The sequence below is a fragment of the Dermochelys coriacea genome, chromosome 2 (genome assembly GCF_009764565.3).
Source record: "Dermochelys coriacea isolate rDerCor1 chromosome 2, rDerCor1.pri.v4, whole genome shotgun sequence".
Taxonomy (NCBI): Eukaryota; Metazoa; Chordata; order Testudines; family Dermochelyidae; genus Dermochelys; species Dermochelys coriacea.
This window is the reverse complement of record NC_050069.1, coordinates 82,036,588-82,064,535: the sequence shown is the minus strand read 5'-3', so window position 1 is coordinate 82,064,535 and position 27,948 is coordinate 82,036,588. Positions and strand designations below refer to the sequence as shown.

Sequence of the window (27,948 nt, the reverse complement as noted above, 5' to 3'; positions counted from 1 at the left end):
GGCATAACATTGACAAGACAAGCAGGTGAAGGATGGGAAGGTAAAGAAAAGAAAAGGAGGAAAATTCTGAAATCCCACAGAGAGACATATTCCATCCTACAAAAAACCATCTATTGGAGACCCCATGTCTAAGTGACTGAAAATTGCAAACATTAATCCCAGTTATGAACTGTTGTTTTTTCTGAGGGGGGTTGTGTTTAAAAATTTAGGGCAAAATTCTTCTGTATTATTCACACAGCAGATCTCAATGCTGATATTCCGCTCTCCCTATGTGCACAGAACTCTCACTTTCATAACAGTGTGAGTTCCCGCATGTGGGGAAAACACAATATGGAACTCCCATTGCCAGGAACATGGGAGTCCTGTACACACAGGGAGAGCAGAATATTAGTGCTGGGATCTGCTATGTGGCTATGCCATCAGAATCTGCCCTTAACAGAAGATACAGAACATTTAAGAGCAGAAGTTTTAAAAATCTCTGTTCCAGAAATTTACTACAGCAAATAACTTCCCTGAATTTGGAGCAATTGGTTGTATTTTTTTTTCTAAATATACGTAATTCAACTAAAGTGCTGAAGACATCATATATTCATATCATCACAATAAAGACATGTATTTTCCTTTAAGCATGAAGTACAGTCAGTTCCTCTGTGAAGCAAAAATTTCTATTTCATACTTAGCAGTAGAAAGAGAAAAAATATATTTTCTAACATAGCCTCACCAATAGAGTTAGGTAACATTTTCAAAGGTCGTCTGATTTCATGATGAAAAACTGGGCGTGTGCACACAAATGAGAATTTTGCACACACAAAATGGCAGCCCCTTTTGCCACAGTATCTATTACTCACAATAAAAACCAAAGAAACTAGGAAAGATGTTCACAAACCCTTACTTCCCTACCTTGATTTTATTTAGGAAACATTGACAAGAACTTGGCTTCAACATACTTCACAGATAAAATTCTTTCAAAACGTATTTACTTGGTTTCTAGCCGACCTAGTGACACAAACCCAGAATCCCAACTCCCAGTGAGCTGCTTTAAACATTAGACTACATCGCTTTCCATGAGTAGATAGCCTTGGGAAATCCCTGTACTTAGTGCTATAAGGTTAAATCATACCCAGATTTCACTACAATAGTGGTAGAGAAATCTCCTCTGCAAAGAGAATGGGGTTGTTTTGCAGAAACTGTTAAGACAGTAGAAAGTAATATTTTTCTGTTATTTGGTATCTCTCTCTATATATATCTTAAACAGAAAACAGACATACTAGCTCGCAAAAAATGCCATCCCTGGCATCAAACTCAGTGAAGAAAAAAAATCCACTGATTCACTATCTCATTGGAATCTCTAATGTGAATTGCAGTTGCATTCAAGTTAAATGAGATTTTTTTATCTAGATGAAATAGGACACAATTGTACCTGAGAAGCCATGCAAGGAGGGTAAAAATAAAGAAATATAAAGATTAAATGTGGATGTCTTCCTTCAACAGATGCTGACAGTACCCACAGCAGCATGTTATTTTTTCCTTAGTTCAAGAACATAAACATCAGTAATCAATCATCACTGATTAACTGATTATGGTACACTACATCTTATCCTATATATGGAATCCTTTATCTGCAGACATTAAGGATAATCTTTATTTTATTTCTTTATAACCCCATTGCACTACAATACAATTTTGGGTTGTAAAGAAGAATTCTACATTACTATCAACCTTTAAGCACTATGGTGGTTTTTTTTTTTAAACAAAAGCAATTGGTTTCCAACAGGCTGGATAATAAGTCTTTTGACCTGCATTCTTCTCTGACCTATTAAGGTCACCCCTGTGCTTGGGCATATAGCTGACTTAGGAAATGCCTGCAAGTCCTGCATTTCATCTCCTGCCCACTCAAAATAAAGCTTTCTTTAAATGTGTCTGTACGGGTCCCTAAAGACCAGGGAGGCATCCCTGTAGTGGGCAATGGAGGGACAGAAGCTTCTGCCTGTATTAATGAATGCAGACCATTATGAGTCTGGCTGGCTCCTGCACTGTTCCCAGAAGCATATACTGTACGTGACTTAAAATGCTAGAATATTGACACAAAGCGAGCTGGGCACCCCTAAGGAAAATTACTCCTTGGATATAATGTAGGCTCGTAACAGCTATTAGAGTACAAAATAAAACCCTCCGGGATCAAACTGACATATACCGCATTCTACCTACTCCTCAAACATTAGAAGAATTTCTTTGTGAAGGCATTCTCAAGGACAGCATTAAACTGACTTTTGTAGCAATTTGCAACAGCTTTTTGGCTTACAGCTTTTAGTACTAAATCTCTAGTTAGAATCAATATAAGTACTATATCTTCCACATTAATCAATACATTTGGTTCAATACACGTTCTATTAAATTATACTTTCTAATCAAGATTTTCTGCTTCTCTCCCCTGCTTTTTATTCCAAACTTCTTAGTTTGTACCATAGTTTCCAAATGGTCTAGAGCTAACGACAGGATGTTGGATTTTCCAGAATGGTCAGGGCAGAGGCGTTGGGGGAGTTAGGGGAAGGTTAAAATGGCAACCCAACCAAAACCTTAATTAGAATGTTAATGCCAAATCATGAATTCAATTCCACAGTGTCAGCATGGTTTCCTGAACTTCAATCTGATACTTCATCACTTTACATTGTCATGACACTACAAAAAAAATTTAATATATACTAATAATTAAGATGCAAAAAGACTACAGTACAATCTCATGTAGCCAAAGTCTTTGGGGGTATTTGAAACAGTTGGATAAAATGTGTTTCTAACAACCTGAATGATGCACACAACTACATTTCTGTTAGGTTTGGATGAATGAGGTTATTCTTTATAGATATGAAAATGCAAAGTCAAAGAGTATCCATATAAAAGCATTGCACTCTTTTGCCATTGTCTTGCAGATCTGACAGATTGCATTGATGTCCCTGGCTTACACAGGGGTAGTTTTTCTGTTCCTTCTCTCAGTGTAAACACTGCAAACTTGCACAGCAACTGTTGCATTTTCTTTTGACATTTAACATCATTTTACACAGCTCACAATAACATCATATAATCCTCAAAAAGAAAAGGAGTACTTGTGGCACCTTAGAGACTAACAAATTTATTAGAGCATAAGCTTTCGTGAGCTACAGCTCACTTCATCGGATGCATTTGGTGGAAAAAAATGCATCCGATGAAGTGAGCTGTAGCTCACGAAAGCTTATGCTCTAATAAATTTGTTAGTCTCTAAGGTGCCACAAGTACTCCTTTTCTTTTTGCGAATACAGACTAACACGGCTGCTACTCTGAAACCTATCATATAATCCTGTCACCATTAAAGGAAAAGGTGAAATAACATATTAAAAGAGACTAACAGAAATTTATAGAATTTAAAGACAGAGAAGACTTATTAGGGCACTTTATCCATCCACTCTACCAATGCAGTATTGCCTACAATGTAATTTCAAATGTTTTGCCTGGTCCAAGTTTAATTAGTGCTCCCAACACTTCCCTTGGGATACTATTTCATCCTTCACAGACTTCCTGGTTAGGAAATTTTTCCTGATGTTCATCCTAGGATAGGAAAAGACTGAACCAGCCCCAAATCACATATGCAACAAGATCTGCTTACTCAGGAGCTGGATTTAGACAAATATTTAGGCCATTTCAAAGCAACTAAAAGAGGTAGATGGAACCCACCTGTGTCCCCATAACCAGGACTAACTCATGTGGCATCAACAACTGGGTTAGTATAAGGTTTTAACGCTGTTCCAGGGACACTTCTAGACCCTGTCTATGCCACAATTTTGTAACTGGGTCAATGGACGGTTATGTTGTAAACAATTCTCCTGACTTTGATATAGTTGAAATATAGATGAGCACGTAGTCCAAATCTTATCAAAAGATAATCTAAAAATAAACTACCCCCTCCAAATGCCAAATCATTATTTTTGAATGCTCGGAATTCAAAAATATTTCCATAATGGTAGCCCCTTAGAATGACACCTAATTTCCAGATGACAACACTTGGAAAATGAGTTCATTCGTGGGAGTTGGAGGTCTAGTCTGGCATGAGTGAGTTCAGCAGCTGGAAAGGAGATGATGTTTCATTGCTTGTCAAAGGCAGGAGGAAGCTAGCATAGGAGGATTTCGCAGAAGAGAAAAAAGAGATTACAGGCAGGTTGTAGGCTTGTGGGGAGTAACTACTATATTCAATACTCCAGTGCAATGCATAGAGGAGGAGCAATATTGCTCTCTTTTGGTGTTAAAAGTCTTTATATATTTTAGAAAGAGGAACAGAAGACTCATCCAGGCTGAAGATCTACATTTCAAGTCTGAACCTACTACACAATTTAAACTTTGAAAACTGGGGTTTATATGTTTGGTATGAACTACAACGGAGATACCTCCACTATACCTACTGAGTCTACTCCTGTGAGGAGCTGTGCACCCTCAAATCCCACTGACGGAGAGGGAACTGAATAGTGTTCACCGCCTTGCAGCAGCAGGCCCCTAATCCTCAGGTATGATGAGCAATGAAAGGGTCATCCTTGGTCTTGAGTGACCATTGTTAACAAGGACAATTTGCAAAAGTTCATGACGAATTACAATTATCCAAACAACTTAGTTCAATGGAGCTGTTTATTCGTTTTATTATTATATTACAGTGATTCAGAAATGGCACTACTGGTAGCTATTCAATGCATTCATGTTTAGATCCAAGTCTTGCGCATTCTGACTCTCATACTTGAAAATCTCGAGAAAACAGAATCGCTAAAGGCACTAACTGGATAGGATCCACTCAGGGATGCATTCTGAAATTTAACAATGCAACATTCCATGTTTCTTCAGTAACTTTCGGAAAGCCACTAGTAAAATATCACTGATGGGCGGACCTCTTCCTGAAGCGATTACCATATGCATGATTGCAATAACAATAATCAAGATGCTTCACTAAGCAGAGGTAAAAGTAATAGTTTAAATAAAAATGGGGAAGTAAAGGACCACTGGGAAATATGCTGCTAACATTAAAATCTTAACTCTTTAGAATATAATCATAACTACCTTGCTATAAATAATGAAAAAATCCATTGAAACTAATGGATTTAGTGAAACAGGTGTTAGGGAGAAGAGAATCAGGGCTGTATCAAATAGAAAAAAATGTATTTTGCATATGTGTAGGCTGACACTTATACCAAAAGGAAAACTATATCCCCGGTACAAGGAGGGGACAGCCTGGACTCTCTCCACTATGTCAGACATCGTCAGTCAAAACAGCAAACAGAAGCCAGAGCTGAATGATTCCACATTTGTCTGCAGCTACAGTACAGTAGCTTTGATAGGCAATACTGCCTAATAAGATATTCAGGGATTAAGTCAATGTTTTACAGACAGATGTGTTCTTGTGTCAGTTGTTGCTATGTTTTAATTTTTTTTCTTGTAATGTTTAATTTATCATGTTGGTGCTTTCTAAACTAGAAAATCTGTAAACAAGTTTAAGAATGACCTCCTTCCTATTTTACATCCATGAGTGATGCGCCTTCTCTGTGCTCTAATTTTAGATATCTTAAAGACAAATAAATCTGTGTGTGGAGTGGAGGGGAGGGAGGAAGGGAGACATCTTGCCTGATAACATTGTGTTCCTCTTACGTGAATGGAAATTTACTATTTACCTAGCTCTGAGTGCAGAACTGAACTCCTGGAACTAGAGCTACAGTATGTACAGACTCCTTTATAGGTCAAACCCAACTAAACAAACTACTACTAAATATTTAACAGCTCAGTGTAGTAATTAGTGACAAATAATGGAGGCTTAAACTGACAATTGCACAGAAATGTCCTGTTGGAAATGTTACTCATTTCCTTCTCCTCTTGTTTTCTTTTGCTTGTTGAATTCTGATAGGTCGTTTTAGTGATTAAGCATACACTTAAGTTGAACGTTATTTTTGCATGTCCATTGTGTTTTTCTGCATGTGTCATCAGAAGAGCATTCCCATGGCCCTTTTCCTCCCCAACTTCCATTCTGTTTGTTCTAATTTAAAGCAGGATGACCACTAGCTGCCGGATCAGTGCATTGATTTCAAATCCTAAACTAGAATTCTAGTTAAGCCTAGAATTTAAACTCCTGTTCATAGGATTCAAAATTCACCCAGTTGAAATGAGGGGGGGGGGGGGAAGAAGGGGGAAGCACACACAGCTGTGATTTATATGCAAAGGGCAACCTTTAAAACAATGATTATTTCCAGGTTTTCCAAAAGTGGATGTACAAGAATTCCTCTGATCAAAATTACAAGAAACAATAGTTTCTTCATATGTCAAAGGGAAAAAACACTAACTTACCTGTATTCCTTTATTATTTAGACCAGGGATGGGCAAACTTTTTGGCCTGAGGGCCACATCTGGGAATAGAAATTGTATGGCGGGCCATGAATGCGCACAGAATTGGGGTTGGGGTGCAGGAGGGGGTGATGGCTCTGGTTGGGGGTGCGGGCTCTGAGATGGGGCCAGAAATGAGGAATTCAGGGTGTGGGAGGGGCTCCGGGCTGGGGGGGTGGAGAGTCTGGGGTATAAGAGGGTGCTCTGGGCTGGGATCGAAGGGTTTGGCCGACAGGAGGGGAATCAGGGCTGGGGGCAGGGGGTTGGGGTCCGGGAAGGGGTGCAGGCTCCGGCTGGGGATGCGGGCTCTGGGGTGGGGCTGGGATAAGGAGCTTGGGGTGCAGGAGGGTGCTCCCGGCTGGGATTGAGGTGTTTGGAGGGAGGGAGGGGGATCAGGGCTGAGGCAGGGGCACGGGGAGAGGCTCGGGGTTCAGGCTCTGGGCAGTGCTTACCTCAAGCGGCTCCCAGAAGCTGCGGCATGTCCCTTCTCCGTTGGAGAGCTGGAGGCGGACCACTGGACCGCATAGGAGCCGGAGCGGGGCCATGCCGTGTCTTCTGGGAGCTGCGTGGAGCAGCCCCCGACCCCGCTCCCCATTGGAACTCGAGGGCCGGCTTAAAATGGCTGGTGGGCCAGATCTGGCCCACCGGCCATAGTTTGCCCACCCCTAATTTAGACAGATCTATACACATAACAAATCCATAGATCACTGTGTTCACTACACTACTTTGTGCTGTACCTATATGTATTGTGCTTATGGTTATCAGGTGACAAAAAGGAACTCAGAACTTAGATTCTGCATATACTATCTTCGAGCATACAGTATCCCCTACACCAACATTTAGCTCACCTAAGGTTATATATCCCCAAAAGATTAACAGAAAAAGGTAAAGTGCAAACAGAGTTTTCACTCAGGTAAAGGTAAATGACACTCAAAGAGGGCCAAAACTTGCAGATGGCAACAATCAGCCTCTAATTTCTCCTGTAAGACTGCACCATCTCCACATTTGCACATGGAAATCAGATCTTTAAGCATTGCGCTAGTCAATATGCATGCACAATGAAGAGGATGTAAAACCATGTCAATGCATAATTTCTGGGCACAAAATAAGGGGACAGACAAAATGTGGCCCATAGTCAATAGTGCCTTAATCTTAAAATATGTGGGAGAGAATGAAAAGGTATGGGGAACTGCCTCCCAATGTCAACACAGCAAACACGTCTGCTCATTTGTTTGTCTCCTTGTACCTTTCCCTCAAGAAGCCAGTGTCGTAGAAACACACATGCAGGTTTGGTGGTAATGACAGAAAATTCCTGAGCCTACAGGTAGAGGTTCCCTCAGCTTCTTCATACTATGACTTCATAACTAGTTAGGCACTACCACCCCTACCTTAGTTACACACTATGATCCTTCTACTGATTTCCTTGGCTCTTCAAATGAGGGACCAGGTTCCCCTGTGATTCCAGGAATCATGAGAAATGTAACAGTGGTTTATGTAGCATGCCTGTTGCAACTCCACTCATTAGAATCCTGGAAACTGCAGATAAGGACAATTTAGAGACCTGCCAAATTGGCAAATATCTGGGAATGAGAGGGTCATGTCCCATGTGTCAAGACTAAAGACAACCTCACCTGGTAGCTGTTTCCTCCACTATGACCCAAATAACATTTTATTAAGAAAAGCAATGCTCCTGCTGTACTGGTGACTTTAAGATATGTCAGAATGTAGTCTACCTTCATTAAAAAGTTATCCATTTTCTAACTTTGATAATTACATACACTGCAAAGCTACAAACTCAGAACACATTTACTGACGTGTTACAAGAACAGTAACATTTTATTTCCCTCATTGGGGATCTTGCTTGAAGAACACAGTGTCCTGATCTCTACTGTCTTGGCCCTTGTGTAGACACTTTGTGTAATGTGAGTGTAAAATGCTACCAAACCAGAATGATTGAGCTTCACACCCTCTTTGCACAGTGTCAATGACTACACAAGTGGCGTGGCAGTGAGGAATCAGGCTCCAAATAAATATTACAAGATTTTCCTCTTCTTTTATCAACGCTTTCTTCTCCTCATCGCTCCATGAGTGATGCAATATCCATCTCAAAATAATTTATGTTCCTTGGGTTTGGTTGGCCTTTCTGTTTCCTCTCGCACACTCGGACATTGGCATATTGAGAGTGGGATGTGCTGTTAGCTCCTACCTTTCCCTGAATTTACAGTAGAGAGAAATGCTCCCCCCACTCGGTGGTTTGGTTTATGATGCTACAGTACTGTACTTCTTCACAACTAGTGAATTCATCCCTTTGCAGATGCCAATTTTGTCCCCTATTGCTTGTTGTTATTTTTTGGTATAAGCAATCCTCTGATCAAAGTGAAAAGAATCACATTTAGGAGGGAAAATAACTGTAGATACCAGTTACACTCAGCAGCCACCTATATGTAGTGCCAAGCTATCTGATATGCAGAACTTTAATTCCTTTACAAAAAAGATGTGCTGTAGTGATGGAGAGAATAATCTATAACCCTCGCATTCTTATATAATTTGCTACTCCAAGTTAATTTTAATTCATTACAATAACACTACCTAATTAAAATAACTCTTTAAAGGGAAGCATTAACTTGATCCCAGAATAAAGACAGAATCTATCTATTGTCTATCAGAGGGCGATTCATCATACCACAGCGCACTCTTACACAAATTCAAAGGTAAGCTATAAACAAGTACACACAGCAATACTGCTATGCATAAAGGGGCAGGTAACAGGAGGTCTGGTTTCTAATCAGTCCTCAAAGGAATCTATCATAAAAAAGTGGCACTTATTCTAATTTAAAGCTCTTACATTTATTTTACCTTGACAAAATGTATAAACTAATAACTTCATTAAACTGACTGGCGCTCCAAACAGAAAAAACAAAGTCAACACAAAGATTTGGGCCAAGGGAGAAAGCAGCTTTCCCGAAAAGTTACTATCTCCTATGCTGAGATGAAACGTGTTTGGGGGCTATGCTTACTGTCCTTACAGTTTAGTAACATATCTGCGCAATATCATCAGCAAGATCTGTACCATCACTTCACGGTGGACTGGATCTTGTTGTCACTGCAGTTCTGTTCAGCATTTGAAGCATCTTTATCTTAGCTTTGTGGCCATGTCAACTGTAGAAATATATCTGATTGATATAGTTTGGCCTACAGCTTTCTTTTAAAATGCTTTTAAGTTGGCAAGAAGATCTATAATGTAAATGACAGCTTTAAAAATATGTGTTATTAATGTTAAAGTTCACATTTCTTTTGGTTTCTATTATTTTTGTCTCACATTAGTTGCTGAAAACAATTAAAAATTACACCCTTTCACCCACACAGATACAAAAAGAAAAATAGAAAAGCAGAAAGCAATAGTAAAGGCTAAATAGAAAGTCTCTTGAATATATGCATAATATTGGAGAACATTTTGTCATGTCCTAAAACACACCACTTTGTAGAAACTTCTTTTTCGAATCAAAGCAATGCTACAGTAAAACAACTTCAGGCAAAATTCCTTCTAAATTACAATGCCGGTTGTGTCAGAACACACATTACTTCATACTGACATGTCAGCGTTTTTCTCCAAACTATCTTTGGGAACACAATAAAAAGACCAATCTGCAAGTCTGTAAGAAACTTTCAGCTGTTGATAAAAGTATGCGTCACTCACAAATTACAGTCTTCTGTACAGTACAAATTGATCTGTATTGATCCTAATAGTAAATGCTCCTTTTTATCAACATAGCTATATACATCTGCTAGGATTATGCTCCTAAAAGAACAGTTAAAGCTACTCAAAAATCTCAAGTTTTAATTCAAGAAAGAAAAATCTGGGCCTGGAAGGGTGATCCGGAGTGGGGTAGGGAGACTTGTACTTGGACAGCACTTATTAATTAAATATAGATCAAACTAAAAGGCCAACATTTTCACACTTGGGTTCCATAAAATCTGGACTGATTTTCAAAGAAACAGACCACCCGCAATTCCCAGTTAAAACAACAGGAGCTGAAGGTGCTGAGCACTTTCAGAAGTTGTTCTGAATCTTGAAGGATCCAATCCCAAACCAGAGCACTTACTTAGGTGATCCAATGTGGTTTTAGGTGCCCAGCTTTAGGCACCAGGGTTTGAAAGTTTTGGCCACATGGATTTACAGTAGTTTAAACCGGTTGTCTAAAAATCTACCGAATTTACCAGAGACTACTTCATCAGCTTTTTGAACCATCCGATAGAATTCTATAGCAGGGATATAATTTTCTATCAAATGCTATAGAAGAGTCCAAAACCTATATAGAGAGGAGGTGGCACAGAACCAACCAAGTACTCTGGCTGTATGCCACCCAGGCATTCCTGCACACTGAGGGAATCCTTAATTGTCTGGCTAATGCAGCTTTATAGCACTTTTGTGCTGCCAGAGTCCAAGCTGGGGGTTGAGGATCTGAATCTTAATTTTCAAAGTAGTTTGCAAACTTTAACTGATTCATCTTCACAGGCGATGTAGGTAACAATATATAATCACCGCCATCTTCCAGATGTAGAAACAGACATGGGGTCACATTTTCAAAAGCGCATATGCATATGCTCAATCGCCAATGTCAGGGCACGCATGCACATAAAGGGAGCTTTTGAAAATTGGGCCCTGAGAGAGGTCAAGTGAGATTCCCAAGGCCACAGTGGGAATTAGTGGCAGAGCAGGAACTAGTAGAAAGCTCTTGGCATCCAGTCTGGTGCTAAGTCCACACTGCCGCTCATGGAATATATGGAAACATTTCATTGAATTCAATCAGTGTGCTTCCTTGTACAAAATTGATTATTGCATGTCATCCCTTATAATCTCTCCTATAAGACGGACGTTCGCCATGCCCCCTTCACCCAAAATCCCTCCATCAAGAGTTGAAAGGTAACAAGCAAGTCGTGTTCTCATTGTTGAGACTAAAAATGGGTCTGTGTTTTGCTAAGCATTCCTCTGCAGCATGGGCAGTGTGTGCATGTGTGTCGGAAAACGGTCCCAATGAAAAGGAGGGAATGAGAGATGCTAAACAATGCTGCACAAAGTTGCAGACTGTTCGGCTACAGGCCAGAAAATGAATCCAATTTTTCATTCTGTCATTATAAATATTTCAGTGCAAATGGTACTGATTTTCTGCAACTGTGGTTAAGCAAAGGGCCTCTGAGTGAATATTAAAAAAAAAAAAAAGTCAGAGAGGAGAAGAAGAAAAAGAAGAGGGAGGACGGAAATTTAAGGTTAGCAACCAATTAATTTCTTATTTAAATGTAAAAGATACTGGGAGAAATTCTACAGTGATATAGTGTGTGACTCAAAGAAGAAGGAAAAAAAAAACATTTACTCTGCTCTTCTTCTGACAGTTTCTCATAAAATATCTGCAGTCCATCTATCTTTTAGTACTCCAGGCTCCTCTGGAGAGCAGAAAAAAGTAGTTTAAAGCTCACTTCAGTGCCAGTCTGCGGGAGATTGCTTTCCACAGGACCCCTGCTGATGGAGGCCTAGGGGAAGAGGCCCAGGAGTTATTCAATCAGCCCAAGACTCTGGGGCGGCCGGGGGTCCTTTGAGGGCTGATTATAAAGCTGCCCTCCTGTTGCCTGCCTCGGAACAGAAAGAAATGAGCAGCCTCTTGCTGAGCAGATTCTGCAAGAAGGAATTTCACCTATCATGGAGTTTGTCAGAATTCAGGATTTATCTTGGTGCAAAATTAATAAAATACCAAGTAGGATTTCAGCCTGACTACTCAGCTGTGTCATCTCAAAGTGATCTTTCACCTAAGGAAACCTGGACACTGAACTACTGAAGTCATTCTTGCCCTACTTTTATTGTGCAGAACACTATGACTGCATAACAAAACTATTAGCTGTGGATTTCCTGACAATTACACCAAACGTCAAGTGGTGGGTGGGTGCTACTGTCTGAAAGCATGACCTTTCACCTCACTTCTGTGGTTCCAAAACCTCCTGGGAATAAGCTAAGAGACTGAAATATAAAAAGTCCATTTCTGCAGTTTATAACTCAGTGGGTCCCTTATGGCACCACATCTGTTAAATTCATACACTGGTATTTCAGGCCTGGATTTGATTTATACGTTTAAAAAAAGTACAAACAACAGACTATGTAAGATCAAATATCGTGAAACTCCACAAATTAATCTTGCTGCTGCAAAGAACCATATGCAATTTCACCGTACTTTTAGGCATAACACACAACCTAAAACCCACCCTAACAGCAAGGGGCCAGGTTAATAATGCATCATCTCAAAGCTCTGTGGTCCAGTTAAGTTCTTCCTAAACTATAGGGTAGTGTCAAATCAGTTATCTTTATACAGTGTCTTCCACCATAAAAATCTCAATATTTAAGTAAAATTGTGTTAATTTATGATCTCTGCTCATGTGAATCCCAAATCTCAGGTAGCATAGAAGCAATTAACTTGCAGCCTCCAAGCTGCTTCAGTTCAGAGAGGAAGTCAAGATGAAGAAAATAAAATAGTTGTCTGCACCAACCAGGTGATGGGTGAGTAAATACTATTCAATGTACAGTGTTGCTGGCACCACATATAAGGATGCTCAAATCACAACACTAAAAAGGGAGAGTCACTGTACCAACAACCAGCAGAATAATCACAGATGGGGAACAAATATAACTTTGCCAGTAACCCCTCTACCCTGTCCCTACACTTTTTCATGCAGATTATCCATTTTAGTATAATGGGCAGCAAATTTAAGACAGTTCGAGGAGTTTAAAGCAACAGACATCTTTTTATTAATTTGCTAATCAGCATTTTTTAAATTAGAGTTTAAATGTAACTGTAATATATCGCTTCCAGCTCTTTTCCATTTAAATGACAATTCAACATTAATACACATCATAAAGCCACCTTTACCAGACAGTAGTAGTCTGACAGTTTTAACACCAAGAGATGTCATAGTAAAGTGAGAGAGAAAGAGAGAAAGCACGCAACTGAATGCACAGATGGTGGGAGGGGATGCAGGGTGCTCTCAGCAGGCTACAGTAGAGATGCATTAACTCCACAGAGGGATAAGGGCTTCCCACCAGTACAGTCATGAATTATAACTGAGCATGGGAGTGAGTTCTTAGTGCCTGTCTCACAGCAAATATGCTGTTCCATTTTCTTGCACAATCACCTTTCACCTTCACAAACTCAAAGCAAAGCAAAATGCACTGCTAATATTTAATGGCATCACAATTTCCCAATATTATATGCCATATATCTACAGATACAAAGAAAACTAGTAAGTATCCATCATCTAGTCAGACAGACAGATATACACCCAGCTCATGTTTAGTCTAGGGTGGGTTTAGTGAGGTAATTCTGCTGCAACATTAGATTCTAACAATGCAGAAACACCTACAGCTGTATGTACAGATGTGCATAACTAGTAGTTCTGGTCCACAGGGAATGAACCACTTTTTACTTTCAGTTTACAGGATGGGGTAGGGCTGGTCACCCAGAGCTTAGAACGCAAAGCAAACACCACAAAAATAATCTGAGATTTCTGACCAGTTTTGTGTCAAATCCACCGTATTTTCACATGGTTTCCACCCAAAATCTTAGGTCAGCCCCACTTTGCTCAAAGCATTGTTAACCTGACCCAATTAACAGGTTGAGAAGTAAACCTGAAACCTGTTCCTCCTAGGTTAGGGTTTTGTTATGAATTGCTCCAGTTGTGTTGCTATCTGCATTCAAATCTTTTTGATTAATGCTTGGAATGAAACAATGTAAAGATGCTGATGTTTTGAAAAGGAGGAGACTCCTTTGAGACAAGATCTCTGTTTACTGTATTTTCCTGGACATGTCCTTGATTAATCACTAGCCACACCGTAGATGTTGTAGTGCTGTTGTTTTTTAACAAACTATCTGTACCGCTCCGCTCCTTGCAAGGGAAAATCGTCCCCTCTCAACTTTCCTCCTGCTCAGTGAACTTATCCATGGAAAATACTTGTTATTTTAAGCAGTTTAAGATTTTACCATTTTTAAAGGATTCATTTACCCTGTGCTTCACTTTCATTTAAAGGCTCAGTGTTCCTGTTCTAAATGACAGCACTGCAAGCACTGCTTTTGAGCACTATTCATCTTGCCTACCACATCTCAGGCTTTCACACAGAACGCGTCTCTCTGTCCAACAATGGAGCCTTACTCCTTCATAGCTTCAGGGCAGAGACTGTTAGTAGCTGTAGACTTGCTGCAAATATCACAATAAAGGCTACAAATGTGAATTTCTCTTAAACTACAGGTTCAGCTCTAGAGTTACCTTGCTTTAGCAAACTCCGACAAGAGCAAACAATGTATCTTTCTCCACATGCAAGGCAGCCACCCATTTGAAGCTGCTTTCCAAATGATCAGACCTGTCAATGCATCAGCATGTCAGTGAAATGAACACTTTCCTCCCTTTTAGGTCTACAATCAATATTCACATTTTTTGCTTTCTTCACATTTAACATGCTTAATTTTGGTGGGGCAGAGTCCTCCAGAGCATTGCGGGTGGGGAGGGGGGAACCCCACCAGAGTAATGGCTTGAGGAGATCCAATGCTACAGTGGCTAAGCTCTGCCTCTGCTTCAAGTTTCAGACTACAGATCCCACATAGTGGCCAAATGAGCAAAATTAAATCTTCTGTCTTTGCTATGTGGGAAGCAAGTTTTGCTATGCAGTAACCAAATGGGTTCAAGAGCCAGATCCCAAATGATGGCACGCTCAGTGATGTAATAGCAGCAACACATCCCAGGTTGCTGCAGCCTATAGGGTCAGAACCAGCTGGACAGTGCCAGTACTTTGTCTGTTCTATGCACAGAAATGGGAGTCAGACGCAGGTCTGGAATGGGAGAGTTCCAGTGGCGCAGTGGCAGCCTTCTGCCTTCGCTGTGTGGAAAATTGCAGAGCCAGTGGAGAGTGGAGCCAGGAATGATGAGCTTATTCAAGATGTGGAGGGAGGAAGGGAGGGAGGTTTGCAGAACTGGCCAGGAAACTCTTCAGTACACCATTGCTGGATGCTTCATACAGTCACACTGATGGCCATCTGTTGTCAGCTCTGGGCCAGATGAAAGATAATGGAATGGCAGCTATTGGTAGCCAACAGCAGGGCAGTTGTAGGAAGGAATGAGTCCTAGAATGAAGAAGTGGTGCTTCCTGTTTAGCATAGAAAATAAGTCACTGATATCAACTACATTAGCAAGAAATGAATGAATGGACAATTAAGAGAACTGAACTGAGCTACCAGGGAAACTATTCAAATGCAAATAGAGCCCTTATTTCTATCATTTTCTTCCGCTTACTCTGAGAGTGTTAACCAACCGATCTGACTAATGACAGGTTTCAGAGTAGCAGCCGTGTTAGTCTGTATTCGCAAAAAGAAAAGGAGTACTTGTGGCATCTTAGAGACTAGCAAATTTATTTGAGCATAAGCTTTCGTGAGCTACAGTGAGCTGTAGCTCACGAAAGCTTATGCTCAAATAAATTTGCTAGTCTCTAAGATGCCACAAGTACTCCTTTTCTTTTTGCAATCTGACTAATGGTGGTGTGTACACTGAAACATTTAGGATTCAGATGATAAAACTGATTTTGTGGACAAAACTGAATTCCGTTTTTAATTATTATCTGTGGGTCAGGATATAAATGTACTACTTAGCCCTCTCAATGCACAGCAGATCTCCCACTGGTGTTATGAGGAGGATTTCACAAGAACTATGATGGTACAACCTGGCTGTTATGTAATAACTGAAATTTCAGTTATTATTCTCATGATTTATTGTCTGATTCATGCCTTATTGTTACCATCAATATCCCTCAGCAGAAAAATATACTCAACTTCATGACCACTACTATTTCTGTCTTTTGTTTCTCTCTCTTTCCCATGCTCCTGTTTCTCTCCTCCTTCTCTGCCTCTTATTCTCTTCTTCTTTTGTCTCTCTGCGTTTTTCTTCCTGCAGCAGTTTACAGTTTTCCTCCATGGGATTCACTCTCATCCCCTTCCCCATCCCATCTGCTAAAATGATTGGCAATGAAGACATTAATGTTGACATATAACACACCATCATTAGGTTTCAGAGTTAAAACCCGCTAAGTGGTTGGAGAAATAGTGGAGCTTACAACTCTCACAGACATTGTTTCAGACTCCATTTGCAGATTAAAAAAGACAATGCTGGATTGATTAACATTCAGTTAATGTTAGGAAGACAGTCTTTGAAATCACAGGGGCCAGAAACTTCATCTGACATGAAAACTTAGATTCTGCAGAATCTGACCATGTAATCTGGAACATATAAGTATATCAAATGGAACAGATGCAGCCTATGAGCTAATTGTTTGTTTCCATCGATTTAGAGACATATTTTCAAAAACAGATGCCTAAGTTTTACAAGTAAAATTGACATATGTGGGACAAAGAGGAAATTGTGTGCAGAAAATATATGTGTGTTTATATAACACAGGAAGTTGTACATGCATATATTTATTTGTGCCTATACTTTATCCGTTTTGTAAGATCACATACATATTTTCTGTATGGGTATTTTGTGGGTTACTCCTGGGGGAATTCTGTGCCACTGTGCTTGCACAGAATTCATGTCCCCAGCAGATTTTTTTTGCTTTGCTGCACAAAAATGACTTCTGATGGGGAAGCAAAGGGAAGATGCAAGAGTGGTCATGCACACCTCCGCATCCCCAGCTGCATGGGTACATCATTTGAAGAGCCAGCAGAGAGGTAAATCACTGCGGGGTGGGTGAGTGGGGGAGGACATGATGCGGATGGCTCAGCTCCTCTTTCCCTGCAAGAAGTAGCTGGGGTCAGGTCAGACCCACCCCCAGAAATCTCCCTTGGCTGTAGAAAGCTCCTCCCCCTCCTCCCCTGCTTTCTACTCACATCACTCCTAACCACAGAGGGAGGGGTCACTGATCCCTATCTGCCCAACCACCATGCATCTCGATGCCCCCTTATCCGGACCCCCTGCCAAGCCTCACCCAGAACCCCCCTGCACCTGGACATCCCCCCAATCGAGCCTCAACCCCTGCACTGGATCTCTACTGAGCCACTCTCCACTGCACCCAAACTACCTCCTGCTGAGTCCCCACACTTGAACCCCTACCCCAATGACACCCCCTATGAGGACCACCCCAATGAGCCCCCGCACCTGCCCCCCCAAAGCTCACTCCCCCAGCAGCTGGACCCCTCCCACCCCGCTGAGTCCCTCAGATGTGCCCAAACAGCTCCAGCCCCCTGCATCCAGACTCCTGCCGAGCCCCTCTCCCCTGCATCCGGACCTCCACGCCACTGAGCCCCAACCAGTTGCACCTGGAGCTCCACCCCACCAAGCCCCACTCCCACAGCACCCAGACCCTCCCACTAATCCCCCATTGTCAAATCCTCCCGCCAAACCCCATCCCATCACACCCAGACCCCCTCACTGCTGAGCTCCAACCACTTCACCTGGCCCCCCTGCAGAATTCCAGTCTCCGTGCATCTGGAACCCTCCACCAAACCCCTGTGCATCCAGACCCCACTCCCCTGCATCCCGAGCCCCCTCCAAGATGCCTACATCCAGACTGCCCCACACCTAGATCGGGGCAAGGGCTGGGCATGCATGTTACACTCTGTCCCTCTCGCTTGCTATGTCGATGAGCCTAGCGTGGGTTGGTTGCAGCCTCATCGCTGAGTCAGTGTCCCGGTGGGGACGGGATCTGCAGGGTGATTGCCTTTGCTTCCCACTACCATGCTGGAGCCTCCACAATTATTTATTGAGAAATAAAATACACTGAATTTTAAAATATTATGAACAGAATTTTTAATTTTTGTGTAGAATTCCCCAAGGAGTAGTGTGTGTAATTTAGACATCTATTTTAGAAATTGTAGTTAGTATCAGTCCATTTGACATTTTCCTACTTCAGCCAATTTGTATTAATTTTTAGGTAAGACTTTCTAAGATTTAGCATGAGATGCTTTACTAAAATTCTGACCTACTACATTCTCCTTGTCCAATAATTTTGCAATTCTATCCAAAAATAATCATGACTGTCTGAATATCTATATATGCCAAATGTTTGCCTATCACCATTTTTCAATTGCTTTAGAATGTGACTAATAACACCCCAATATTTGCAAAATTCCCTGTAGGAAATATGTAGGAAATACTGTAAATAGTAGGTAACATTTCAAATTACCAAAGAAAAAACCATAACGTTTTCAAAGAGTGACCACTGTATACATATGTACGAATACGTATATAATAAGACAAGTAAGACACAGCCCATTTGTTTTAATCTTTCTCAAGCACTGCTTAGTGAAAGCAAAATGGTCATCGTGTACCTGTGACACGTCAGGCTTGGTGGATTTTATTGTGTGCTATAAATATTCATGAACTAATGAACTACCAACTGGGAGGGTTTATGTTTGAATAGGCCAATCAAAGAAGGTTGGGCTCATACGCTCCAAAACTGGAAATTTCTTCTTTAGAAAAGTATTACTGTATGAAATATGGCCTTAAACCCCCTTAATGCTCATGGGGAAAGAAACATGGAAAGGAATTCAAAGTTTGGTGGGTTTGGGGTTTTTATTTTATTTTTGGTATTTAAACTTTCTCTGACACTGAAGCAAAAAACTTGGAGGAGAAATATTTTGAAGACATTTTCTTAAGTAGCTGAAGTGTGAGTATTTCCATTGCATCTCTCTTGAGTCCAAAGTAAAAGCCTGTTTGACTTTTTGGAGAGAAGTTTGCAATGAAAATAAAGGTCGTTCTGTTTTCTCTGAGCAGAAGTTCCAAGCATCAGAAGAGAATGGGACCATATGAGAAGGGACACAGTCCAGAAGGAAAAAAAATTTCTAAAAATATCAAATCCAGCCCCCTGTTAAAAGCAGCTCTACAGTTGAGTTTGTACTCTGAGGCATGCAGAGGAAAACATAAGAATAATAAACAATAACAATATTTTAAATTTCCATAGCACTCTCTATCCAAAGGCTTCAAAGTACAAACAATAATGTAATTAATAAATCACTACCCTTGTGATATAGGTATTACTATCCCCATTCTACTGATGGAGAAAGTTTGGTACAGGGTGGTTAAGTGACTTGCTCAAGGACCCACAGAAAGTTAGTAGCACACCTGGTACTAGAATCTAGCTCTCCTGTTTTCCTGTCATCTACTCTAACAACTTGATTCTGCTAGCCTACAAAAAGCTAAGGCCATCATTTTCAAATGTGGGGTGTATGTTTTGAAACTCAAGTCCTTATTTAGGTACTTAGCTACAACCTTAATGGGGGCTGCGGGTGTTCAACATCTGTGGCAATCAGGTGTTTTTATGTAGGTTCCTAACTTTAGGCACTTATGACCTGATTTTCTGAGGTACTGAGGACCTACATTGACTTTAACAGCAGTTGCAGGTGCTCAGGACCTCTGAAAAACAGGCCATTAAATTTGGAAACTTTGGCCTAAAGCTTTTAATGTTAATTGGATTTCTGACAGGTTTCCTTTCAAAAACAACTGACGAGTTATTCCCCACTGCATATTGGCTTATGGGGCCTACAAAGCCAGTATCTGTGCCCTACCCCCTCATCCCTTGATTCTGGGGAACTAGAAAGGTCAGAGATAATCTCTGATTTCATTTTTAAAATGTTTCAAAGCCTTTGTGAGAACATTCTTGAAAGTGATTTTTTAGATATGCAGGAGCCTGGCCATTGTGCACCCCAAAGATAAGGTCTGAGACCTTGGATTTAACTTGATATTCTATGGGAAGCCCTTGTAGGGAGAAGGGGTCATTTTGATGCGCTCACAGTTGTTGGTATTGCTGAGTAGATGAGCTGCAGTGTTCTCCACTATCTGGAATTTCCTAACGTACATGACATTGCTGTACTCCAGATGCGGGACAGCAGAGGCATGTAAAACTGAGGCCAGGCCATAATCCACCAGTATGGAACAAAGACTCCTAGCCACCTGTTTCTTGCCTTAGTTTCCATATCTGTAAAGTGGGGGTATTTACCCACCCCTTGGGAAGGCTGGATCAATTAATTAGATAATGTTTGCAAAGTGTTAAATAAATGCTATGATTCCCAGAATGCATACAAAATCCTTTCTGACTGGGCCTAGTGCCCAGGAACCCCAGCTTGTTTTGACAATTATCACTTGAAAAACTTACAGACCACAGAACAAGCAACAGTGCTGCACTTCTACTGGAGGCTGGGGCTGGTCTGACCCTCCCTCCCCCACATTTAAACAATCTAAAATGAGTCAACTAACCTGCCTCAGAGAGTCCTGTTGCCCATCCACCCTCAATAAATCTAGAGCCAACCTTGGGCGGGCCATAGGCATAATACAAAAACCGTGGACATGAAATGGTTACCTTTCTTTGTTGGGGACTAGGAAACCACAAAAAATTGTTTTGCAAGCCCATCCAAATGGCTAATGCCAGCTAGGCATAATCCAACAGTTCAGCAAAAAACAATGCCAGGGAGGGGAAATTGGCTGGGGGGGGGGGGTGGAGCGGGAATCTTTTTAATAGGTTTTATCTCCTTTTATTAATAATACAGCACTGGGCTACAATAATGATAGATTTATCACTTTTCTCATTAATTAAAACTTCAGTACTGTGGGTGATGGATGTAAAAAATGTTAGTTATAGTCAGACAAATATAGCCACATACTCAAATCTCAGGTATTGGAGTTCTTAGGCCGTTAATACTGGGAGGTGTATATACAGCTTTATGACTGTCTAGCTTGCAACTGGTTCGCTCATCTGGTGTTCAGATTGATATTTTTAATTTAAAAAATATTAAAAGGTTATTTCTGAAAAATCCAGACTGCATTAAGCATGCGAGTACTATTAAAGTGTTACGTTTTAAATGAATAAATAGTTTTAGTTAAATATTTCTTCAATTTCAATTCATTTTACAAGCATAAAAATAACAGACAGGCTTTAGGATCCTGTAGAATCCTTAAACCTATACCAGTTACCAACCCGGCGGCCTCTTCAAGCATACTGTTCTAAGTCCATAACAGAAGCTTTAGATCTCCTTCCCCTCTAGAGAAATAAAGTATCCCCCAAAAAGTTAAAAGCAGGTTCTTCCAGTCACATCAGAGCAACAAAGACTTTTAAAACCTCTTTCTGAACAGAAGAAGAATACTTTTGGCAGGGGAGAGAGAAGAAAGGTCTGTTGAGATTATTAAAATTAAGGTTTGTGTTTTTCTGTGAAGGCTACAGAAGCTATGCCAGTTATTAGATTAATAATTAGAAAGGCAGCATTGTCCAAGGGTTAGGGCACTCAACTGGGACTCAGGAGACCTGGGTTCATTCCCAGATCTGCCCCTGACTTGCTGTGTGACCTTGTGCAAGTTACTCCACCTGTCTGTTTCTCCTTCTATCCTTTGTTTAGTTTGTCTATTCAGACTGTAAGCTCTCTGGAGCAGAGTGTGTCTCTTACTATGTATTTTTTCCCATTCCTAGTACAATGGGGTCCTGATCTCAGTTAGGGTCTCTAGGTGCTATTGTAATACATACAAATAATTAATTGGTAATTGCAAATACTCTTGCTGAAAAGCTTGCACAGGCCTTAGAGGGGACCTAAAACTAATACTGTACGCATTTTCATATAATATTGTTTCAATACAAATAATAACTAAAAAGCATATTTCAGATCCAACTCCCAGGACAGGTGGTTTACTCCTCATCAGAGGTTGCCTCTGAGGTGGCTCTGCCCTGAAGTCGTTCAAGACTATCTGCCACCAAAGGCAAAAGTTCAGTATACCCCACTCCTCATAGGCCTAGGGTGACAGATTTGGCTCAGCCGCCCCTTTATCATGATGAAGTAGCTGCTGGGTTAAATTTGAGTGAGTGCCATTGTAACTTGCTGCACAGGGTCATAGCACCATTCAGGTTTGGCCCAGCCACCCCTCGTTATGGTGGGACATTTGGGCCAAATCTTCTGTGCTAGGCTGCTGCCAAGTTTGCCTACAGTTAAAGCAGTTCCTGGCTGTGCCTTGTGTTGTTAACTGTGACTCTTCTGGACATTTAAGAAGCAATAGTGATATAAGTCTCTAACAGGAGTCCTAGGTTTTTTGACCAGAAGAATGGTAGCTGTGGATATGGCATTTTCTTAGGTGTGAGGGAGTATAAAATGTGGGACTCCTCGTTTTCATTCAGTTTGCTCTTCCAGACTTCAAACAACATGAATCATTAACACAGAAAAAACTCTACTGTGAAGATTTGGGCCCTATCAAGCTGTATATAAAGCTATAGGACAGCATAATGCATATATTGTCTGTATCCATGTATTCTCTTCCTTTAAATTATCATTGTTCGTTGTATGCATGCGGAAGGCTGCCATCTCCATAGCATCTATTCCCTCTCTGTTCTTCTTACACTTCCCCCATCACCCCAGTAACTAAGCATTGTCTAGAAGTGCATTAAGTGACACGACTAGCATCTATCACATGTAGTAGGTGCATAATTTTGATGACAAGCAAACAACTGTTCCCAAATAAAGTGAACAAATAAACTGTGACCCTCTCACAACACAAGCTTGAAGGACAGTGATGGAGAAAACATAGCCAGTAGGCTAAATGCTAGGGATTCCCAGAGCCTGCAGCTAGTGGATAGCCTGAACAAAGAGACGCATTTTAGAATGCATTCTAAATGCGGCCAGGCTCGTGCTTACACATATTTTCAGCAAGAGCAGATTTCAGAAGTGACAGCTTGCTAACCAGAATGCCCTACCCCCAAGTTCCACTGAAGATAGATAGCTGGAGCATAGGACAAGAAGCTGGTGTGTTCCAGACAAATGCAGGTACCATGGTGAGACCCAGAGGCAGTCTCTGAGGTAACTGAGATCTTGTCTCTTTAGGGATTTGTGCAGTAGGTAGTAACCGACACCTTAAAGTCACCCTGAAGTGAATTGGCAGCCAACACAGAGAGGGAAGCACAGGTGTAATATGTCTATTTATTCAGATGTACTTTTGCACCCTTCACTGGAAAGGCAGGTGATTTAGTTAATATGAGTTCAAATATGCTGGGGTCAGAGGAAGTCATAAAAACCCTGTCCTAAGCCTTTGGCAGGAGTGATTTCTGAGGAGAGAAAATATTTGATTTGATTTTAATAAAAATGAAAAAGCCCGCTGTTTGAAGCTGCTCAGGTTTGGAAATATTAGCACATTCCTGGGGAGCTGGATTAGTAGGCAGAGAACAGGTGATTATATTATCTATCTCTAGATGTAGATGTAAATGTCATACAGATAGCTCTCTTGCTATATATTATATGCATCAATATTATCTACACTATTTGTTTAATTGGTCTTTTTCCCCAAAACCTATTTCAGGATCTGCTGTTCTTTTCTTTCTTTCTTTCTTCTTCTTTCTTTCTTTCTTTCTTTCTTCTTTCACCACTCTTTTCCTCATCTCCTCCATTTCCCCCTTTCTCTTTTCTTCCTTAGCAGTCTCTCTTTTCCTTTTACCATTCTTCATCTCTTCTTCCCCACCTCCCTGTTTGTGCACCTCAGATACTGCAGTAATGAACAATAGAGCTGCTTGAAATTTTCTGACTATTTTTAATTGAAAAATGTAGTTTTATCAAAATTGAAGTGTTTGGCAAAAATAGTTTGGTTTCAACAAAATGTTTGATTTTTTTAAACAAAAAGAACAAAAAAGGAAACACATTTTCATTTGTTTACCTTCAAATTGAAATTTTTGAGGTGTTGTTGGTTTTTGAAAAGAAAATCTTTCATTAGGTGGTTTTGGTAAATTCTCCTTGATCTCTCGCATCAGCCCCTAAATCTACTCACCATTTCCTGAATCCCAACCCCCCCATCCTCTCCTCCACTGTATTAGATCCTTTCCTTCCCTGATCCACAAATTTGATACTCATTCACCTGGGGCCGGACTTTGTGCATGAGTTCTGAGCTGGACTCTAAATAAAGCACTCTTAGTATCTCGGGGATGGCTGGGAGGGTAGCTCAGGTACTTGGGAGCACTACAAGTATGGCCTCTGCCTTAGCTTAGATAGATGGTCAGGTAGGATGTTAGGGTGTTTTCACATAGGCAGGAACTGTTAGTGAAGTTGGTGGTGAGCACAATGGCTACCCCCTCTCCACTGGGCTGCCCAGGTGAGAGGAGAAGACTGCCTTGTGCAGACTACACATTTCCATCTATGGAATGTTCTGATGCAGATGACAGGTGAGCAGATAGCAGCACCCTTACCTCATACACCAAAAAATGGCCTTAAAGCACAATAGATACCTCCTGGAAGATATCAAAACTTGAGTGGGATGGGAAGAAATATGCCAGGGGAGCAGACTGGGTGGAATGGTATCACGGGGTGCCACACTAGATGGAAGTGAAGATGGTTTGACCTGGACATGAAGGGAAGAGAGTGCTCGTGTCTGGGGCTAAATCAGAGGCTTTGCCAAAACCAGAACAGTGCCACCTTGTCCTATCTGTCCCGAGACTGATTCCAGCAAAAGTTGGGAAACCTGAAATTAGGCTGACATTTCCAGTTTCACACACAGTATACAGCGTACAGGCACAACACCACCCCCACACCCTCACCCTGAAAGAGAAATACAACTTGATAGATCTCACTATCCAGTTCTCATACAACATATTGAGGCCCAGTGTAAGCTCTCAAAATCTAATTTCTTTTCCCACATAAGAAATAATTCATACTGTCATCCTGAGTATTAGCATTAAGTTTTAAATATATTAACATTACAATATATTGCACACAAGCTTCATTTTCATTCTTTCTATTCACTGGCTGGTTTTGGGTGCTAAATAGAAGTAAGCTGCTCATTTCTCTCCTTCTTCCTCCTTAAAATATCAAGAACACCAATCTCTGAAACACTCTTGATCTCTAAACCAAACTACGAAAGCAGGAGTCCCTATGTGCCCCCTACTGTCTAGGTTAAATAGCAAGTCAGATGCTCTGTTACTGATAGCTCTTACAAATGGCATGAATGCTACTCATGTGAGTTATACACAATATTTTTTTTGCTGTCTGTTATTTCTTCCTCGGGCTCCCCCCAACCCATAGTGAAGAGCAAGGAATGCAATGAGCCCAGCTACAGAACACATTTGTTCAGTACTGCGACAGCCCATGAATCCAAGTCCTCTTCATGAACATGGTACCTGCAGCTCTGTTTGGAAGAAGAACTTCTGCGGACACTGCGTGCAGTCATAGATCTTGTCTTCTTGTCCATGGGCTGAGAAAATATGCTGCTGCAATTTGTTTGCTTGAACAAACACTGAAATGTTAAAACAACAGTGAGCTTTTCATTATTTCATTTCACCAGTGGAAAGTCATTTATAAACATTTCACCATTAATGCACAGTAGTTCCAAGAGGTAGAATTAAGCTGGTACACTGTAATTTCACATTATACTGTTGCACTAATAGGCGCAACCAACACTATTCATCTACACAGTGAGGTCCCAATTTTTTTTAAAAGGCATTGTACTAATGTCTGGCAAAGATACCCCCCCCCCAGAAACAATCAATATAGTGCAAATATAAAGATTTAGAAATGCCATTTTCTCTTACAAATTATTTTAAAATGAATGAAGGTCACAATGCATATATCTTGAAATCATGAAACACACATGAAACTTATTTTCCTAGCAACCAACAGATCTGAAAGCACAGGGTTCCAAAGCCCCCGCTTCTATATTTGGCTAAAGTTAAAGGCTAACAAACAGTTCTCTATTTAAATGTGTTAATGCTAAAAATTATATCCCACAGCTACAGTGTGGCAATGTCTATGAATGTGAAACAGAACTGCAGGTAAATTCTCTTTGGATACTTTAAGATCAACTCTGCCTACACGCTGAATGCAAGGGTTTCAATAATATAAACATGTTCAATTTTAATGACTACAAAACAAGGCCCTAAGACTGTGTAACAGTTTACCTAGGAGACATACTATAATAATTAAATTGTATATGCCAGAGGCAGTGTTTGGGTTGGCAGCACTGACTTTGATGGATGCCTGGTGCACTGTGACCTAAAAAAAGTTTGCATCTACAGTATTAATCTGTATAGGCAGAAAAAGGATTTATTAAAGATGCTGGCATTTGACTTTGACTCCACCCCTAATCATTAAAATTATTCTAAGTGCAAGGCAACAAAAAATATTAGAATATTGTTCTTGTGAGTCATACATTTTAATCACATTTTCATTACCTTAAAAAAAACTGCTCAGATTCCATTTTCCATATATAAAACATATTGGTGATTTTTAGTTCTTGTTAATATTCTAGCAAGACATACTGAAATAATTTAATAGCGCATTGCTAAAAAAACACCATGTTACGATTAATGCTCTGTGTCTATTTACCCCATCAGCAAAAAGGAAAAAAGGTTTCACACAGATTGGAATCGGCTTATCTCCATACTCCTTAACACATTTTCAAGGCTACTGGCTCAAACATTAAAAGATTATTTTTTATCAGGGATCTTGCTCACGTGGAGAATCACCAGTGGAGGACCCTTTACAGGATGGTAGTTTGATACTGCATAAAACACCCCAAATTGTGTCATTAAACTCTTGGATCCTTAGACCCAATATAGGGTAAAAAAAAAACAACTCCTTACATATGTGTACACAAAGCCAAGGAAAAACCCCCTGTACAATCAATAATAAAACCAAAAGACAAAGAACTGCCTCACTGAAAGAATTATTGAACGCAGAATGCCTAACAGGCAAACTGTTGAAGGCAGAACTATACACAGACTCAAACAGGACTATGGCAAGCTGTGCAGTGAAAATGAACTATATATGTTTAAATTTTATAATTCAACAAGAATATGTAACCTGAATAAAGTGAGGTAATAATCAGTGCCAGCCACTCTATCTGCAAGAAGAAAAATTCAACTTTAATTTTCTTTTGCAGGGTGTACTTAAGTTTTATTGGGAGGGGAGCTGCCCATCAAAGAGGAATAAAATGAAGGTATTAAGGGGTCTATTTGCCTATCAATGCACAGGCTTAACTCATATTAATGGAAAACAGAAACCTTGAATGGCTTCCAAAATTAGCATGCTATTGATAGAAGAATACCCTAAGTGTGTTTTATCATGTTTTCCAATAGTTCTGCAACAGTCTCAGATTTTCATTTTATAAGCAAATTATGCATTTATGATACATATCAACACTTGTGATTTAGGGTTGTTATTGCTCAATCTCGGGTGGCTGAACGCCACTTGTCCCTCTAAGAAGTTGGACGCCGACCGCTCGGGGGTCGCATAACTAGTTAGCATGCCAGAGTCTCGTTCGTTATCAGAATTAACCAGACAAATCGCTCCACCAACTAAGAACGGCCATGCACCACCACCCACAGAATCGAGAAAGAGCTATCAATCTGTCAATCCTTTCCGTGTCCGGGCCGGGTGAGGTTTCCCGTGTGATTTAGGGTGTAATTTTATAAAACAGTCTGCTAAAAAAAAAGGCCTATTGCCCTTTAAAAAAAAAGTCTGTGTGCATCCTTTGAATGTGTTCTCATTTTCAAGAACAATTGGGGGTAAGTTTTATCCACCATTTTTATGTTCCTCA

General features: G+C 40.5%; 1 protein-coding gene across 19 annotated transcripts in view; it reads right to left on the bottom strand.

Annotated features, from left to right (window-relative positions):
- Nucleotides 1-27,948, bottom strand: part of ZNF521 (zinc finger protein 521) — a 267,984-nt gene that overhangs the window by 3,170 nt on the left and 236,866 nt on the right. For 11 of the 19 annotated variants that reach the window (XM_043507963.1, XM_043507952.1, XM_043507954.1 and 8 more), the window contains 2 exons: nt 25,532-25,647; nt 13,234-15,536 (listed from right to left, as the gene is read on the bottom strand). The exons of 1 other annotated variant lie outside the window; for it this stretch is intronic. In XM_043507963.1, the coding sequence (XP_043363898.1) occupies nt 15,456-15,536; nt 25,532-25,647 (197 nt within the window). In that variant the 3' untranslated portion in view covers nt 13,234-15,455. Of the gene's footprint in view, nt 1-13,233; nt 15,537-25,531; nt 25,648-27,948 lie in introns of those variants that run through there. 7 more of the 19 variants (XM_038390425.2, XM_038390423.2, XM_043507969.1 and 4 more) reach the window with 1 other exon arrangement.